General features: G+C 37.4%; 1 protein-coding gene across 3 annotated transcripts in view; it reads right to left on the minus strand.

Moving 5' to 3' along the window:
- The window catches only part of AKT3 (AKT serine/threonine kinase 3), a 142,887-nt gene that overhangs the window by 3,995 nt on the left and 120,827 nt on the right, over window positions 1-18,065 (minus strand). For all 3 annotated transcript variants that reach the window (XM_071739107.1, XM_071739106.1, XM_071739108.1), the window contains exons 11-13: window positions 12,092-12,306; window positions 10,233-10,320; window positions 2,760-2,862 (exon numbers count right to left, since the gene is read on the minus strand). In XM_071739107.1, coding sequence (XP_071595208.1) covers window positions 2,760-2,862; window positions 10,233-10,320; window positions 12,092-12,306 — 406 coding nt within the window. The remainder of the gene's footprint in view (window positions 1-2,759; window positions 2,863-10,232; window positions 10,321-12,091; window positions 12,307-18,065) is intronic.

Consider the following 18,065-nt stretch of genomic DNA (forward strand, 5'->3'; position numbering starts at 1 on the left):
CCTTCTAGGCTAATCAAAACACACCAGCCCATCCAGCTTCTGGTAGCACAGAAGCTGATGCTGATTGAAGCACCAGCTTTCATTGTTTCTAAAGCCGAGTTCAGGAAATTACCAACTTGCTGCAGACACATTTTAATACTCTTCCATTTCTAAGGGGGTTGAAAGGAAAAACAGCTACAAAATGAACAATTCGTGCAGGTTCTATGTGTTTCAATTCTTCCATATTATTTTTTAGTAAACTATTTATTTTTACAGTATTTACTGGGATCAGAGGAAACACGGACTAAGCCAAATTCATAAATATTTTTATTTACATAATTCTGCAGTGCCAATGGAAACCAGGCACCAGATGTTGCCTAACTCTGAGAATTTGATCTACATTCTCAAATGGATTTTTTAACACTGCTTATCCCTACAGCTCCTATTGAAACTGTTAGTCTAATGATGTATTCATATGCAACCTTTCTGAATTATGTATCTTTTATATCTTCATATATTCCACATATAAAAACGCTAATGCATGCTTGAGCAATTGCTATGATTCAGCTGCTTGACTTCCAACTGAGCCTCTCAGTTCTGAGACTTTAAACACAATCTCTCTTTTGCACTGCCAGTTTTAATTAGGTTAATGTACAGAGCTTGTTTGTTTTGCTATCAGTTTGATTACTGTAGATACATAAAGTTTCACAAATCACACTAAGTGAATATTGAAACTGGTATCTAAATAACTGGCCTGTTATTAAAATTATCCCTCTCACAATAAAAAAATCTTTAGTTCAGCAGTAACTTTGTGATAAACAGTAACCAATTCTAAATCCCTAAAACACATTTTAAGTACCTTGTACATAACCACATCAGGCAGATGTGATACCACACAGTAGATAATACAATTACTTGTAGATTTTAAAAGAAAGATAATTAAAAATCATTTCCCATTGCATTACCCAGAAAAGGGGAAACCACTGCAGTTCAGTAAATAGGCAGTGGTTTTCCAGATTTACTTGGCACAAGAGAAAATGCACCTTGGTGTTGATGGTACTTGGAGCAGCCTGAGGTGAGGCAGCCCTGGCAGCTCTCTGGGAGAGCTTCACCCCTCAGCCACAGCACAGCTGAGTTCTGCACTGCTGCTGGGCATCACCCCCCATCCTGTTATCCCTCTGACTGGGGCGGGGTGGCAGCCTGTGCAAAGTTTCATGCTGCAGCAGCCAGACCATTACCAGAGGCCAAGAAAGACACCTAAGGCAGGTAGATTGTTTCCCTGCACTGGTACTCATCACCTGCTTTAAATTAAATAGATTTAAAGCTCTAAGTCTTGGTAGCACCCCCATATTTTGTGTTGCTTTTGTCTTTCATTATTAGCCATTCACACTGCATACGTGGAGTTTCAAGAGATCAGGACTTTAAGATGTTGAAATCATATGGAAGTAAAAATATGAACAAATTTCTATCAAGACAGATGGGAGTAGAAAAGGTTATTATTTTTTTTTTTTTACAGCCAGAAGACTTAAATTGGCAATGTATTTTTTCTGGAAGCAAGAATGCATTTATGAAGTTGGGCAGAAGTACCAAAATGATGCAAAAGTGGAAAAAAATAATTCAGAGATTATACTGCTACCAAGGCGGACTGGCAGAAGCTTCCTTCTTCATGTTCATTACAAGTTAATTGTGCTGCAGAGGATACTTTTTTACTTGAGAACACTCAGAATAGAAAAGGTTATTTTTTTTACAGCAGGAAGACAAATGTATTCAAATACTAAAAACACAAAATGCAGAAAATACCCCAGATCTATACACAGTAACAGAAAACTTCAGCTAAACCTGGGAATCCCAGCACACAAAAAATGACCTAGCTCTATGAAAGGGTCATCAACCTTAACTATAGCCATTATAGTCTTTGTGACCCTCCTTTCCCATCCTTTGATTAAATAAGCAGAAAACCTCACTTAGGAAGGAGATGCATTCAAGAACTCAGCAGCAAGATTTTAACAGCTCTGGGCTGGTAACTCTGTTAAGCTCCAGCTTGGCCCATCAGATCATGATTTGTGTGAGTGTATCAGATGACAAACTACAAAGTGATGAAATTACATCCACTCCAAAAAAGAAACTCTGTGCAAAGCCCAGTAGAGCAGGTACATATATATTAATAATTTCTTTAAGAGCTCTGCTGAAGCCCAGGACTTGAAAAGAAATTTCATTTTCAACTGATATCTAGAATTAAATTATAGAATTAGAATTAAAATATCCAGAATTCTCTCTGGCAGCTCCTTTTTTTTCTTTTTTTTTTTTTTTCCTTTTTTTTCTTTTGGTCTTCAAAGTGTTTTAAAATATGACTAAACCTGGACAGCCCACTGGGGTACCAGGAGTGTTCACATGCTTAAAAAGCAGGGTCCATGTTCCAAGTACTTTGCTGAAGTGGGACCTTGACTGCCAACCAATAAACATTTGAAGCTGGGGGGTTTTCTTATTTAAAAAGAAAATGAAACAAGCTAACATAAAACCCCAAACAAACAAAAACAAAACAAAAAATACAACACAAAAAATGCCCCCACCACCCAACACAGAATGATCTCATATTCTTCACCTTGTAACTGCTCCTTCTTTAAAAGAATACTGTCACTGTGTTACTTTTTCACACTTCCATATGAACATTTTTAAGTAACAGTGAGAATAGCTTTCCCATTCACACAGAAAAACCCTTACACTGTGCTTTATTGTAACAGGATTAATTAAGTTACACTTATGCATAATTTCTGACTTACATTTTTCAGGCGGTGTTATTGTAATAGTCTGAGCTGTAAATTCTTCATCAAAATACCTGGTGTCTGTCTCAGATGTCACTTGAGGTTTAAAAGGAGGTACAAGCTGAAAGGGACCAAGAAAGAAAATTAAATTACTGTATCTGAAGCCAGCTAAAGTACTACTAGGAAAACAAGGAAATTGTTCTTCTTCCCTACACCCCAGAGCAGATGAGCAGGGCTGTGAAACCCAGCTTAGTCTCTAACTTGTAGTAAGAGACAGAAGTCAGTCCCAAAAGTACTAGTTCAGAATCCAGCTCGTGTCAGAACACAGCTAGATACCAAGTACTGCTCTCACATGACCTGCAGATAAATTAAGCTGCATATAGATAGCTACCTAGAAACTCTTTAGGCCATTCTAATTACCTGCACAGATGTCAGGCAAAGGCACCTCTAGGTACTTCACCACAACAGACAGCACAGTAAGCATGACACAGATTTTTTCACGATTAAGGGCTGCATCTGACCTCACCTTAGAAGAATTATGTGCACATGACTAGATTTTGTATTTTTAAAAATGCCAGTTTGATGTTTAAGTGAGTTGCTGGATCTAATCCTGCTTCCTGCTTTCAAAGTAGTGTGCAGGATTTCCCAACAGCAAATCACTGGTATTCACTGCCAGCTAACAGGCAGGACTTCATTGCCCCTCTTGGACAGCCTTGCTATCCACCTTCCCCTCCAGAACAAACACCTGAAGTCCAAACATTTAAACTGCAAGGCAGCTTCAGTATGGAATATCACACTGCATGGTGCCAGATACAGCAGTTCAGTGTGTATGGTATTGCAAATTGGGCCAAGAGGGTGACAAAGATTTGGGTTGTATCCTGGAGCTCTTCATATTATCTCCTCCTATACAATTCAAAATACACACCCTGAAGACAGTGTACAAATTTCCCTTTCTATATAAGCAGCTACATTATGGCTCACTGGGATTATCAGAGTTTGGGTGTGGTTTTCACCACTTCCCTGTTAATCTCTCTCCTCAACTCCAGAACACCAAAACCAAACTATTAATTTGCTAGTATATCCCACATAGGAAGTGGAACTGCTGTTAAATCCTCTCCTCTCAGCAGGTTCAATGCCACAGACACAATTCACAGTATGTGATGTGAATTGCTTAAATTATTCTGTTTGGTAATTGTTATAGTAATTCATTTTGCAACATTTGATTCACAAGATTTTTTTTTTTTTTTTTTTTTTTTTTTTTTGTAGAGCTTGGAGACATCTGCATGAACTGCTGAATGTTAGACACTGCTCTGGATCCAAGTGCTAACCAAAGGAGAGTATATAATACACAAATAAAGCTGTCCAAAACCTAAAAATGCTACCCTGCCTATGAGGACCAGACCATGCAAGTATGTATTGCTGCACAACCAGCCAAAGAATCCTCACTGTAGATCTCTATCCAGAAAATTATTAATAATAATTCTTAATACTTTACAACTAGAGATGAAGCATAAAAGATTAAAATGTGGTGAAGTGCATAAACGGGGCAATTAAAACAGCAAGAAAACAGCAAAAAGAGACCTAAGCAAAAGTCTGTGTGGGTTCATACATTCACACAAAACCTCTCTCCATTCTTTATTATCGTTACAGACTCACACACAAATTCACATTGTTTCCAGCCTGGGATGAAAACTGCCACACAGTTCTTTTCATGCTTTTCCCTCTCACAAAGGCCACATTAGACTAAGAGCTGGTAATGTAAAAGCCATGTTAGCTGGAGAAAGATACCTTCACTGTACCTCTCTATACCAGAACACACCAGAATGCTGGGTGGGTCCTTGGATGTAGGATCAGTTTCTGACACCATCCTTCTGACCCATCCTTCCCATGATACACCTGCAAGTCCTTCAGCTAATAACTTATAACAATTTTACATCTTTCCCAACTAGGATCTTATTTCCAGATCAGAAACAGAAAATGGCATTTCACAAGAATTAAACACTTATATAGAAAGAAAAAAACCCAAAAAACTTTAAAAAGTGTTAGCTTCTCAAGTCAAGGATAAGAAACAATGCAATTCACATCTCCAGTAGCACCAACCACTCTTGCAATGAAGTAAAACAGAGACTTTTCATGCTACAGCTACAATGGCTTGTGAGGAGAAGGAGAAAACATTCTGCAGCCCTTAACTGCTGTGATTTAGGTCAAAGCAGTTAATGAAAACAAAAGGACTGGCAGGGTAAGATCACAATATATAGCAATGTATGGATCTGAGATTGGAGAGGTTAAAAGGTAACACATTAGCTGATAGGTTTTTAATTTAAACTGGAATGTTCCTTCAAGTGGACTCAAAATTAACAATACCCTAAGAATCTTCTCTGCCAAGAGACTGCAGCTGAAGAGTACTTTGAGATGAAGCATGAAAGGAATAAGAGGAGCAGCTATAGATCACTCCCACTGAATTGTTAATTTCAATAAAACAGATTAATAGATTACAGTATCAAAACACCAAAACATGTCAATTTATTACATATCATAAATATTAAAAGAGTGATCAGTGTTGTTCAATTCAGGTTATATTCATAAGGAATAACTATCTGAGTCTTATTTATGGTTCAACTTCAGCAAGACATTCCACTATAATATATGAGATTAATTATGCTTTTCTCAAAGCTTATGTATTTTGAAAATTTATTATAAAAATAACTACAAAACATGTATTTCAATAATGTCTTATATTGTCACTATATGCCGTATTTCAACAAATTCCACCCAGTTTATTATTCAAGCCTGACAAATGTAAAAAATTGTGTTAAATGTCCCAATTATTTCTAACTACAAAAGTTAATTAAGTGTTGGTAAGTATGTCCTTGTGATTTGATGTTCAGAAATCAAACTTTCATTTATTGTAAACTTCCATGGAGAACCAAAACTGCAAAGTGTCTGTTTTCAACAACTGAACAGGAGAGACAGATTAACCAAATCAGAATGGTGGAAAAAATAAATTATCCTGTGATAAGAGAATGGGGGCACTTCACTTAAATATCATCACAAGCACGCTCAGCTGAAAGTGCTGAAAACATGTCAAAATTCACAAACAGACTTCTCGTCTCAAAAAAAAAAAAAAAAAAAAAAAGTTTTTCTAGTAACAAACTGGCTAACTTACTAAATGACATTCCAAGTAAACCTTTTCACATTAACTGAAATGCATTCACTCACAAAATATGACAATAAAATATCTCAAAAAGACTCTAGCAAAGCTTGTCTCAAGTTTTTATATTTTTCTGATGCATACCTGTTAATACATATTACCTCATTTATACAACTTTTAAGGTCCCATCAAAGCAAATGCTTGGTGACCCTAAGAACCCCACAGAGATGCTCAGAACACAAAACTTAGTTCAGTCTTTCAACATTATATCCTCAACAAGAATATTTTAATTGAAGATATGTACATCCTTTAAAATACTGACTTTCCTAACAACAATTTTTTCATCCTTTTTCTGATATTAGCTCATTTATTAAAGGAAACAGGAGCTGATGAGATTATACACTCTGTCAGTCTGTAGGCCCTTCCCTAGCAAACTCTGTTTTCCAAGGGATACAATGCTGATACAACAGACAGAAAAAACACAACTCCCATGACTACAGCAACAAGTTTAGGAATCAAACACTTAAGGTCTGTAAATTGAGGCAGCTGGGGGAACTGGTGATAATCAACCACTTGGTCTGCCCATATAATTTAAGCCATCACTGGAAACACAATGAAAAGATCAGACTGGTTAGCAGTTTTCTGATCTTTTTACTACTGTGCATGGCAGCAACACAAAGCAAGTAAGGAGGGTCATTTCTACGGGCTTTGCTGCACTGGTACAAAAATAGTATAACTTGAACAGCAACAGCCTAAAACCAGATGCTGGGATTTTCCTATTTCCCTCCTGCCCCTTCCATTAAAATCTGATATATGAAAGCACTTCAATGTGCATTTAAGTTTGGAGTTATATTGCAGATTTTGCCAGGCCTGAACCTAGGGCTTCAATCAATACATTTGATCATCTGCTGTTGTTGTGTCCTAAGTTAAGCAAAGCCAGTCACAGCTGAAGGGTGAGGAGCTTCTGGCAGCTGTCGGAGTTCATGCTGAGATAGGTGTCTTAAAAGTGCCTTGCAGTCCCACCCCAGCTTTAACCATCACTGCTACTTGCCTCTGCTCCCTTCCCATTACTAACAAATAGATTTGTTAGCACTCCCTATTTTGCTTCAAGAACAATCAGAAGTATTACCAGAAATCAGACGGATACATGTACCTTAGCCCAAATTCCCATACAGTTCCTTTCTTCTTCTTTCACTTGTATTACACACAGAAGGAAACACAGGCTTTGCTGAAAGGTCTGCATCTCCTTTGCCATGAGGCTACCTGCATGATTCAAGCTGCAAGCCTGAAGACATATTCAAATTCCTATCTTTAAATTAATGCCCACGTGGTGTTTTTTTTTTTGGTGAAAGACCCTTGACAGAACATCTAACAAGCTAAGAGTATTTCTGCAACCCAAATCAAAATATGGTAAAACAATTCTCAAATGAGTAACAGAAATTTCGAAACTCTTCCTTATTCTAGCTAAAAATATTTTACTTAGAAGTATTTGGGCTTTTGAAGTCTATAGAGTTTGCCAAAGTATTCAATTTCTCATACTCAGGCAGAGGGATAAAAACTCATCAGGGCTGAGATGATCACAGGAAGAACCTGGCACAGGCTGCTCTCTTTCATATGCCCTCATGGTATTTCTGCCAAAAATGAACACATCACATTGCAAGTGCTAACTACTATAGATTTTTCATTTAAAGTCCATGACCTTGCCTGCTCCAGTGTGCCATACAACATTTTATTATCATTGTGTAGTACCAAATTAGTTTAATTAGTTAGCAGTATCAGAGAGCTAATAATTCCATTTGACCGTTTGCATCCACTTGAGCTGACAGAGCTACTCCTGTTGCATGAAACATTTTTAGTTTACAGACACAAGATTCTGTCTCTAATCATGCCAGTAAACTGATAACCCAGTAAGTACAGAGATGTACTTCATCTCTAGTAAGTATGATAAAATTAGTGGCATGGGAGCATAGCGTGCACATGTACAAAACTACCTGACTACACATGGTATTTTGGTTACCATTACTCCAAATGTGAACTTCAGTTCTTTCATTGCTACCAGAAACGTAGCCAGAAAATTACAGCTTCATGTTGCACAAACCTCAGGCAAGATTACTGTGAAATATTTTTACTATGCAAATAATTATATCAACTCTTAATTTCATCAAGTGACCCTACTGCTGAAGACCATCCTACTAACAATAAACAGCAACAGAAGCAAGCATAGAATAAATCTATTTGAAAATCAAATTTGTTTGACGCACATTCCTCCTGAGTTATTTTAAAATATCAAAACTTCAAAAGTATCCATATAAGCATACTAATAAACATGCTCAGTGGAAGTTCATTAACCTTACTACTATGTTTGAAGTTTCTGTTCCAGAGAACAGTTGTACTTTGAATACTTGAGAACTAATAAGAAGGAAGAACCAGATATTTTAATCAACCAAATAGCTTTGTAATAGGAGCAAAAATAATTTTTAATTAAACAGAAAAACCTTCCATCAGAAATCATTTTTATGCCTTATTTTTCCATAAAGAAAACACTGTGTGCCAACACTGCAAAAAAAAAAAAAAAAAAAAAGCAATTCCTGCACATAGTCCTTAAAGTTAACTGTTCAATTGACAAAAGATCTTGGAAATGTAGTCCCTCAAAGCAACAGAGGTCAGAGTAAACAGTGAATGACTACAAGTTCTCCAGCTATATCACTCCAGTAAGACTCCATGAGCATAAAACCAAAATACCTGCATTTATATAGTTATGCATTTATTTATTTATATATTTTTATATATTTATACCTGCAAAATACCTCCTTTTACTTAAATATCTCAGAATAAGGTCTTGACTGAAAGATATTGCCATAGTGATTTGAAGATTCAAAGCACATGCTTAAAAATTAAGACCATCGCTATTTTTTAACTAAATACTATGCTCAACACAGTATGGAACTGACAGCTCTATTTCTAAAGAAAAATAATTAAGAAATCTTTTTTCAACAGAGCAAGCGTGATGTAACAGCTTTTTCTTTCCCACCCACTCCCAGCACATTACAATCCAATCAATTTAAGTGTATTTTTTTTAACTCCAGAAAGGTCCTTGACTTGTATTTTTAGATTTTATCTTCAAAGTGCTGCTCTACAATGTTCTTAGCCAACCAGTGGTTAGGCTCATAAAGTAACCTGATGAATATACTTGTTCTGATTATTTATTTTAGAGTTTCTTAAAAACTCATGATGCTGCTATGGAAAAATCAGACTTGAATCAAGTAACTTCAGATTACTGTATTTTGTATCACCATACACAGGCTCTTATTCCAATTCTGGTATTTGTCAGAGAAGTACCACACCAACAACCACACATATTTAAAATTCCTGTTCAACAACAACTGAAAAAACAGTTTGTATCAGTGACATCGTAGCATAAACATATTCTGCTCATTCGTATGTCTTTCGTTTTCCTTTTATTTGAACAAAGAAAAAAAAAAGAGAAAAATCTATCTTTTAAATTTACGCAGCTCAATTGGCAGATTAACAGTGTAAAACAGTTGAGGGGAAAAAAAAACCTGACTTCATCAAAATAGAAGGGGTTTATAGCAACAAGTAAATTCTTACACAAGTACTGAGATAAAATCAGCTTCTGTATATAAAACAACTGAAGTCAAACTGAAGTTTCACATCTGAGTAAGATAAAACCATTTTCTAAAATCATCCCCAATGTGTTGATCACTACAGGAACAGAACTGGGTTTAGAGAAAATGAAAACTGTTCTAGTTTAATTCCCAGTACTCACTTTGTCCACAAACTGTTTTGGCTCAGTGTTTTAATGCTATTTTAGTTTTCTTAGAAAGCTCTTTAACTTAAGTTTATTCGAGTTTGAATAAGACTTCTACCTAATCAGAAAGTAGAGCTTTGCTATGAGTCCCTTCTAACCACTTAATTTTCCTATTTCCATAAAATATTTTTTCAACAGGCAGAAATAGAGACAATCCAGGATACACTTCAATTGTACTTTCTCATATTAACTTGAGTGATATATTTACTTTTCTCTTGAAGGCCCAGTAAGAAAATATGAGAAGAAAAGATTTTTGACACCTACATAATAAAAGAAAAATCTTTGCTGAGTTTAGGTTAGTTTGAAAAATTTATTTTTGATCTACTGAAAAATTACTACTGAAAAACAAAAGATTACATAAGGACACCTAGGTCGGACTAATTGTTCATTTACAGTAATGCAAAGAGTTGTAAAGAAAAGCATTATTAACTTCAGAGAGCAGCAATCCTACAACTATCATTTGAAACCACCTTGCAGAAACCAGATCATTCAATGGCACAAAAAGACATACCTTTTTATCATATACATCTTGCCAGTTTACTCCAGCAAAGAAACTATGACGCATGATTTCTTTTGCATCATCTGGGCCTCCACCAAGTCTAAAGAGAATGGAAAAAAAAATCATTTTAAACAAGCATTAGACTAAAAAGGAGATTAAGATATTGTAATAGTTGGAAAAATTACTACTTGTTTTTTTACTATCTGGGAACAATTCTTACCCATTTAATATGTATTTCTCACCTGTTTATTATGAATTCGGGTCATCTTGAGAGAAAATGTGATAAGCTTATTAAAAAATTCATTAATTTTAAAAACACACTTAAGTTTAGTTATCTTGAAAGACCAACTAACATTCCAGCACTATTTAAACCCAAAGGAACCCAACAATGCTGATGCAACATTTTGCCAAGGAGGTGCTAAGCCCTGAATCAGTAATGAATCACACGTCCTTTTTGTACAGTGTTCACTGTGTTGCATCTGGGTGCTGTAACAATTAACCAATTATCATAAAATAGTCTCAATTTGGGTCAATTAGTATGAATTAATAAATTGTAGGCCTGCTGAGAAGGTTATTTAAAGGCCATTGTAAACAACCACTGTGGCCCATAGCTTGCCAAAGCCAGACTTTGGCAAATCATCTTAAGAAGTGAATTCTACCTATTTTGGGTGAACCTACTAAAGGTGATTTGAGCCTGTGGAAGTGGTCACTGCTGACAAAAGAGAAGTGTCCCATCCCTGCTTATGCTTCTCCCTTCTTACTTGTATCTAAAGCATCATTTCAACTGATGCCTGTGAGCTGAGTCAGATCACTAACCTGGAAGAAAACTAATCCTGCAATAAGAAAATAAGAAAGAACTGGTCGGGTTTTCAAAGAATCATAGAACGGTTTGGGTTGGAAGGGACCTAAAAGATCATCCAATTCCAACCTGCCTGCATGGGCAGGGACACCTCCCACTAGATTAGGTTGCTCAAGGCCCCATCCAACCTGGCCTTGAACACTTCTAGGAATGGAGCAGTCACAACTTCCTTGGTCAACCTGTTCCAGCATCTAACCACCCTCACAGTGAAGAATTTTTTCCGAATGTCTAGCCTAAATTTCCCCTGAGTTTGAAACCATTTCTCCTCATCCTCTCTCTACACACACATGTAAAAAGCCCTGCCCCAGCTATCTTGTAGGCCCCTTCAGATATTGGAACATTACTATAAAGGTCATCTGGAGCCTCCTCTTCTCTAGGCTAGAAGACATTGCAACCAGTCCTGCTTTGAGTGCTCAGAAGCAATGCCCACTACTGAATACTGCTTGAGAACAAAGTGAGGATGAAGGAGGACTAGAGCAGACTGACAGAAGAATGCCTGCAGCCTTAAACGTGCCAGGAGACTTGCAAGAAGAAGAAAGAGATTGGAGAAAGAGGGGATCTAGACACAAATCTCAGTGATTTACAAAGCCAGAGACTTGTTTTCAAACCAGAGGGGACTGGACTCTGCTAGTACAGTGCAGCAACCACTGGAAAATGGCTCCATGAGACACTACAGCCAACTCAGGGTTAAGTCACACACTGAAAAAAGATTGAGAGTTTCTCATTTGTTACAGTACACAGTCTAAACCTGAAAAGATCCCTATGTTTCTTGTGAATGATTTAAAAGAAATGTTTTAAGCATGATTTTCCCCTTTTGCTTGTTAAACTCACTTTGCCTACTGCTGCTGTACTGAAGAAGTGGTAATCTGAGACACTATGGATGCATATGTCCCTTTTCTGTGACTGACAGGTCCTTCAACCTGGAAGACCAGACACCACTGGCCCACTTTCTACCTTAAACAGTATAGTTTGACATATTTATTATACCTGTACACCCAATAGATTCGCTTACCGCTTATTTGGATCCTTTATCAGCAGGCCTGATAGCAATGACTTTGCATCTGCAGACAGCGTTCGAGGAAATTTTATGTCCTCCATTAGTATCAGTTCAAACAGTTTCTCATGATCTTGGTTGTAGAATGGTAATCTTCCACACATCATTTCATACATGACAACTCCTAAGCCCCACCAGTCCACTGCACGACCATAGTCATTATCTTCCAACACCTAAGACAGAAACCAAAACCAGCTGTAAGACATTGACTGTTTTCAGACACAATCATTTCAGTTTACCTGATGCCTCTCTACAAATGTGCTTCCAAGGCTTTATTTTCACAGTGTGCTACAAGGTCTCCCAGAACCTGGCTCAATACATGCAACTGACCCACACACCTGAATTCACTGGAATTCCAGGCATACTGGAGACTGTACCGCTAAAAGCAAAATATAAAACTGAGAATGACCTCCTCAAAATGATCGTAACTCCATTTTCTTTGTACAAGGGGAGCGGAAAACTTGGATTCCACTAGATGATTAAAGAGAATATTTACCAAAATTTCTTAATTAACCAAGTGTCCTGGTTTGCCAAGGGAAAAAACTGTACACAGAAAGTAGCCCTTTGACATAGATGTGCTGCATTAGATGCATCAATCACACTTTTTTCAGAAGGAATCATCCTGTGTTAAGATGTTAAGACCCAATTATAAGTTATATTTTCTCTCCTGTTTAAGTACCCATTTGTTACTAGGTCTGCATGAGAAGTCTGAGGGAGCTGATTGTCCCAAACAATTCTATGTCTAGTGTTCACTGTTTTAGGAAGAGACACTTCCAACTATAGGCACTACTGCCTCAGTTAACATTCTTCTGGGAAGTGTAGCACTTTCTTGGTCAGTTATTTCCTCTCCACTTATCCCACCTCAATTTAGAAACACCTTAATCTTACTAAGATAAGCTTAGCTTCTTTATGATCTTTGTTTTATATTAAAAGTCCTCTGCATTTCTCTTGACAGTAGTGCACCCAAACTGATGAACTGTGTTAATGTAGAGAAATATGACAAACATTTATAGGGTTTTATATTTACTACGACACTGTGTTTAAATGACATGAATGTGAAAATATAGTAACATTTATATAATTTGTTAACATAATGCCTCCACTGCTGCAAGCCTAAAAACAAACCTACTCCACAGCCCTCCTTCCAGCAGCCTCACAGACTTGCACAAAGTGATCTAAGCAGAGTGTCTTGACCTTGATACACCTTCCTATTAAACTGCAGGATGGAGACAACAGCAACATACTCCCATAATGAAATAATGAACAACAGGAAACAGAAAGCTACTGCACATACACATATATAATTCCAATTTCTGTGAGCTTCTAGAAGATCATACCCTTTCATTCAAAAAAGAAAACAGAAGTTAATGAATGCTAATATTGAAGGCACTGCTACAACTGCATGTGTCATATTGCCAATATTTGCTGCAGAAAGAGAGATTAAAGAGGCAAAAATCTTAAAAGAGGACACATGCACTACCCCAACCAGTCCTAACCAGGGGTGTCAAGCTCATTTCTCTCCCTCTCTTGTTCTCCCCTGTAAATCCAGCCCTGCTCTGAAGTACCCTGTACATGCTATTAGCAGAAACAAAATGCAATCTGATCCAGTACAGCAATTTTGACAATGCCACAGTGATTAATGCATTCATATTCCTAGTTTTCACTGTCCTTAAGGATTAGTAGTAGAACGTGATGAAAAGGAAAGTTAATACAAATCCCTCTTGTGTATATAAGTTTAAAAAATAATAAATATTAACACATTAACACATACTATTTACAACTGTGCCAAAACACACAGATTCGTTACATCACTGATATTTCCAAATAAAGGGTGAAATTTTGGAAAGTGTAAAATACAACAAATTATCTGAAAAAGTACATATGACAAAACTAGCTAAAATAACTCCTGTGTTTTAAAATTAATTAAATGTTTTATGAGTCTGAGCATATTGCAAGCTATTTGCTGAAAAACAGTATATGAAATCTGTGACACTTGTCTTTAAATCACCCTTTCCTCTGCTACAGAAAAAATAGATTTTTCTACTATACCTATTAGCAATGTCACCATTTCTCCTATTTGTACAGCGAGCTACTCTTGAAGCTAGTAAAATATATAAAATTGGAAGGCAGTGGTACATTCTTTTGACAAGCAAGTTGAGGTGTGGTTTGCCTACATGATTTATAAAAGAAGGTAACAGGAAGATAAAATGTATCATTCTCTGAACAAGGCAAATCACAGGGCCAATAGCTTAAGCGAGCTGTATCTGGGGCTTTATTTAATTTATGCAGGACTTTACCTAATAATAATAAAAAGTATGAGCAACCTTTTGCTGCATTCCCACAACAGCAACAAAACAGTGGCACAAAGAAAGAGCCAAATGTGATTTTTAACCTCTTTTTACATAAAATCATAAAAAAGCATAAAAGCTGGATTAACTGCCTCCCGAACCCGCATATCACCAGCCGGGTTCTCATCCCCAGCTGGCAAAACTGGCAACTCTTTATTTTTGTTTAAATACCTGGTTTACAGCCAGCCAGACAAGCAAGAGCATCAAAAGGGTTTCGGTTAGGCAAGAGGAAAGCAGGCTGAAAACAATGTAAATAAATATAAAGATCATAAAATTGTGCATAATGCATTCACAGGAAATAATACGCAATTATTTTCTTTAAGTAATTTCAGCTCCTCGTAGTGTGAAGAAAATCCAGGGTTTGTAGACTGTGACAAATCAATGGAAATGCTGGAGTCCAGCAGCTCCTAGGAGCAAATCCATACAATTAGAGCAAGCATGAGAACATGTCTATACACACTGCCCCAGCATTACAGAAACCTTTCCAAACAATTCGTGGATTGGAGGGCCTTGTTTTTAATTACGCTGAACACAGGTCAAAAAAGCTTCCAGCTCAGTGATAGAATGAACAGAGCTGCAGACTTTGTACCTAAGAATAATTCAGTCTTTTGCCTACCATGCTTTCAGAAACACCTCTATTGGCTGAGAGGAGTGATACTGCTGTCCCTGCAGTATTGTTGGGGTATCCTTGTATATGTGGGGTATCTGCCTAAGCACCTGGTCAGACACAGACACAGTGGCAAGTCTGATCTCCTGGACTTTGTATGCTGCCCTTAAAATCTGCCTCCATCATCTCCAGCCAGTTCTTGTGCCCCGTTATAGAGATCCACAAATCTGTCTTTAAGTAAATGCAACTGTCCTAACAACCCATCCCTTCAAGGTCACAGCAGACCCACCAAAACCATCATGAAGGGCACAAGCTCAACAACTCTGGTATTTGTTGTAAAGCAATATATAAATATTTTCTAGAGGTATCACAGAGAAGGCCCACATGGAACTTATAAGCTATAGAATGAGCAGCTACACTGAGTACACACCCCAGTCAGGTGCATTTTCACAAAGTTACGTGCTTTCTTCCATAAAGGTTGTTAGGATAGTCAGATTATTCAGATATATGACTTCCCTTCCTTCATCTGCTTCACACATGTGGGGTGTCAAAATCCTGAGCCACCTCATCAAGATCTGGGTGATGCTGCAGAAGATGAGAGCTCCGGAATAACGTGACTTCAGTGTGTGGTTAACGTTTACAGCCACTCATCCCTGTTTTACAGATCACATCATCACTGTACCCACTGACTTTCCAGTGTGGAGTGAAGGAGGAGGTGGGCTGGCTGCAGTTCAGTCTGGATAGTACCATGGAATATGGGAACTAAAACTCAAAAAGCGACCATATTTTTTATTACTTGAGGGACTCTTACTCCATTTGTTTTTAGGGCTCTAATTTGACAACTGCTTCTTTCAGAGGCAATGCCAGCCTAACTCAAACTCTTGTTTCTGTTCCCATACCACAGCTTCCCTTACCTTGCCAAAACTATGCAACAGACTACATCAGAGAGGAGATCAGCACTATGGAAAAAAAACCAAATAATTCACTGGGGTTATTCTTCCTCTAAATCAAGTTTTCTGACCTAAGCCACTCGATTGTCACATCAACAGTTGCAGTAGCACAAGTAGGAACACCAGGGCAGGCAGCACAGGACATGACACTGCTGCAGAAATAAATGCTTGTCAAACACAGCCCCAAAGTTACACCACAGAAGTTACACTGAGACTGCCACTCACTCCTGCAGGCACAGACAGCTGGAACAGCCATGCTCATGCTGAATGGGAAGGTTCTCTTCTCAATCTGTATTTCTCCAAAGCACTCCAGCAGTGTAACAGGGCTCCAAAGCAGGCATAAGCAATAAACTACTGCAGTTTTTACAGGTGTTGATGCTCCTCTAAAACTTACACCTACACCTGCAGTTGGAGGGCACATTCTGGGTTTATACTGCTGCTTTTAAAAAAAGCTGCAGAGGTGCTACTGAAGTTTGTATTTTTCCAGTCTTAGATAAATATGCAAGAGGTTAAGTAACATACACACTTTCTAACAAGCAAGAAACATCAGCCAGGGATCTCCTTCCAGGCATACAGGTACTTCAGTTTTTTTATACTAGACAGTATTATAGTTTCAGGTAAGGGAATGTTATTTATTCCCTTTAAAACTTCCATTTGTATTGTGTTCAAAAGGCAACCCAGCTCTTTTAAAATTTATGGACACAGCAGGAATAGCCAACTGGAACAGAGAAAACAAGTTGTTTTCTAGTGACTCCACTGTTTCTGAAGACTTGGGGATTTCTGGTGAGTATCATGGGCAACGATCAAGTGTACAATGGGATGGTGTTTCATACACACATCACAGAGCATCAAGCCTCACACACGAAATAAAAGATTCAGTTCACAGCCTGAACCTTGCCTTTGTGATGACTAAGACAACACAAACACATTTCAGTGCTGCTAAGATTGCATTGATTCAATTGTTTTTGCCCCTCACACATAAAAATTCATTTTGCTGACAAGTAATTACAGCTCAGGAAAAAAAATTATCCTCATATTTACACTCACTGACAAAAAAGCAATCTTCTAATACCATTGCCCACTGCCAAAAAGTCCAATGTTTTGGACTCTAAAATATTAATAAAAATCAGCCTAATGTACAGTCCACAGAACAGGATGTCTATTTAATTTTTATGGTGCAAACCAAAACCAAAAAAAAAGATATCTTTGTTTCTACGGGTTAATTGTTCAGTACTAGAGCTGAAAGTTTTCGGGTAGGCAACAGCTTGAGACGCATCTGCAAACCCTTATTTACAAGGGCTTGGGTCAGAGACTTAGGATGCAGGCAGCTAAATGTATCAGCCAAAGAGAAGTACTGAAAATCTGGTGAAAATTAATTTTTTTTAGGCTAGCCAGCAGTATAATAGGTGAAATCTGTGACCATCTTAAGTCAACCATGTATTTTCCCTTGTCTTTGACGAAACTGGGATTCTCTGATACTTCACTAATCACAGAGTACTGGACAAGGTCTGACTGCCTCAGACACAAACTGAGCTAAATGTAGCAAATCTCTTAACCATGTTTTCACTGCATTTTCTTAACAACTCTGGTAAGTAGCCTCTTGAAGATTTTTGGTTTCACAGTAGAAATTCACACTCCCAAGAAACATACCTCCCATAGACCTCTAAATGGTAGTTGTTGTAACTTCAGGACTTTGCAAACACAGACATATTCAGCAATAACCCTTCATACAATTCACTGCCAATCTTTGACAAAGGGTTGTCAGCATTGGGTTTTATCTTTTAAAGAACAACATCAAAACAGCAGTTCTGTACTTGGTGCTAGATAATGAAGACATCTTGCTGGAAAATCAATTATGTTTTCGACCTAGTTATGGTTTCTCTTAATACTTAAATACAGAATTTCCAATAGGACACAACAAATAGCTTGTTGCTCAATCGATAATTTTGACAGAACAGATGGGAAAATATTTAAACATCTAAACAAACTGTCTGCACACCTATGTTGTGAAAGAAAACTGAGAACTT

The sequence above is a fragment of the Heliangelus exortis genome, chromosome 3, assembly GCF_036169615.1.
Source record: "Heliangelus exortis chromosome 3, bHelExo1.hap1, whole genome shotgun sequence".
In the NCBI taxonomy this organism is placed as follows: Eukaryota; Metazoa; Chordata; class Aves; order Apodiformes; family Trochilidae; genus Heliangelus; species Heliangelus exortis.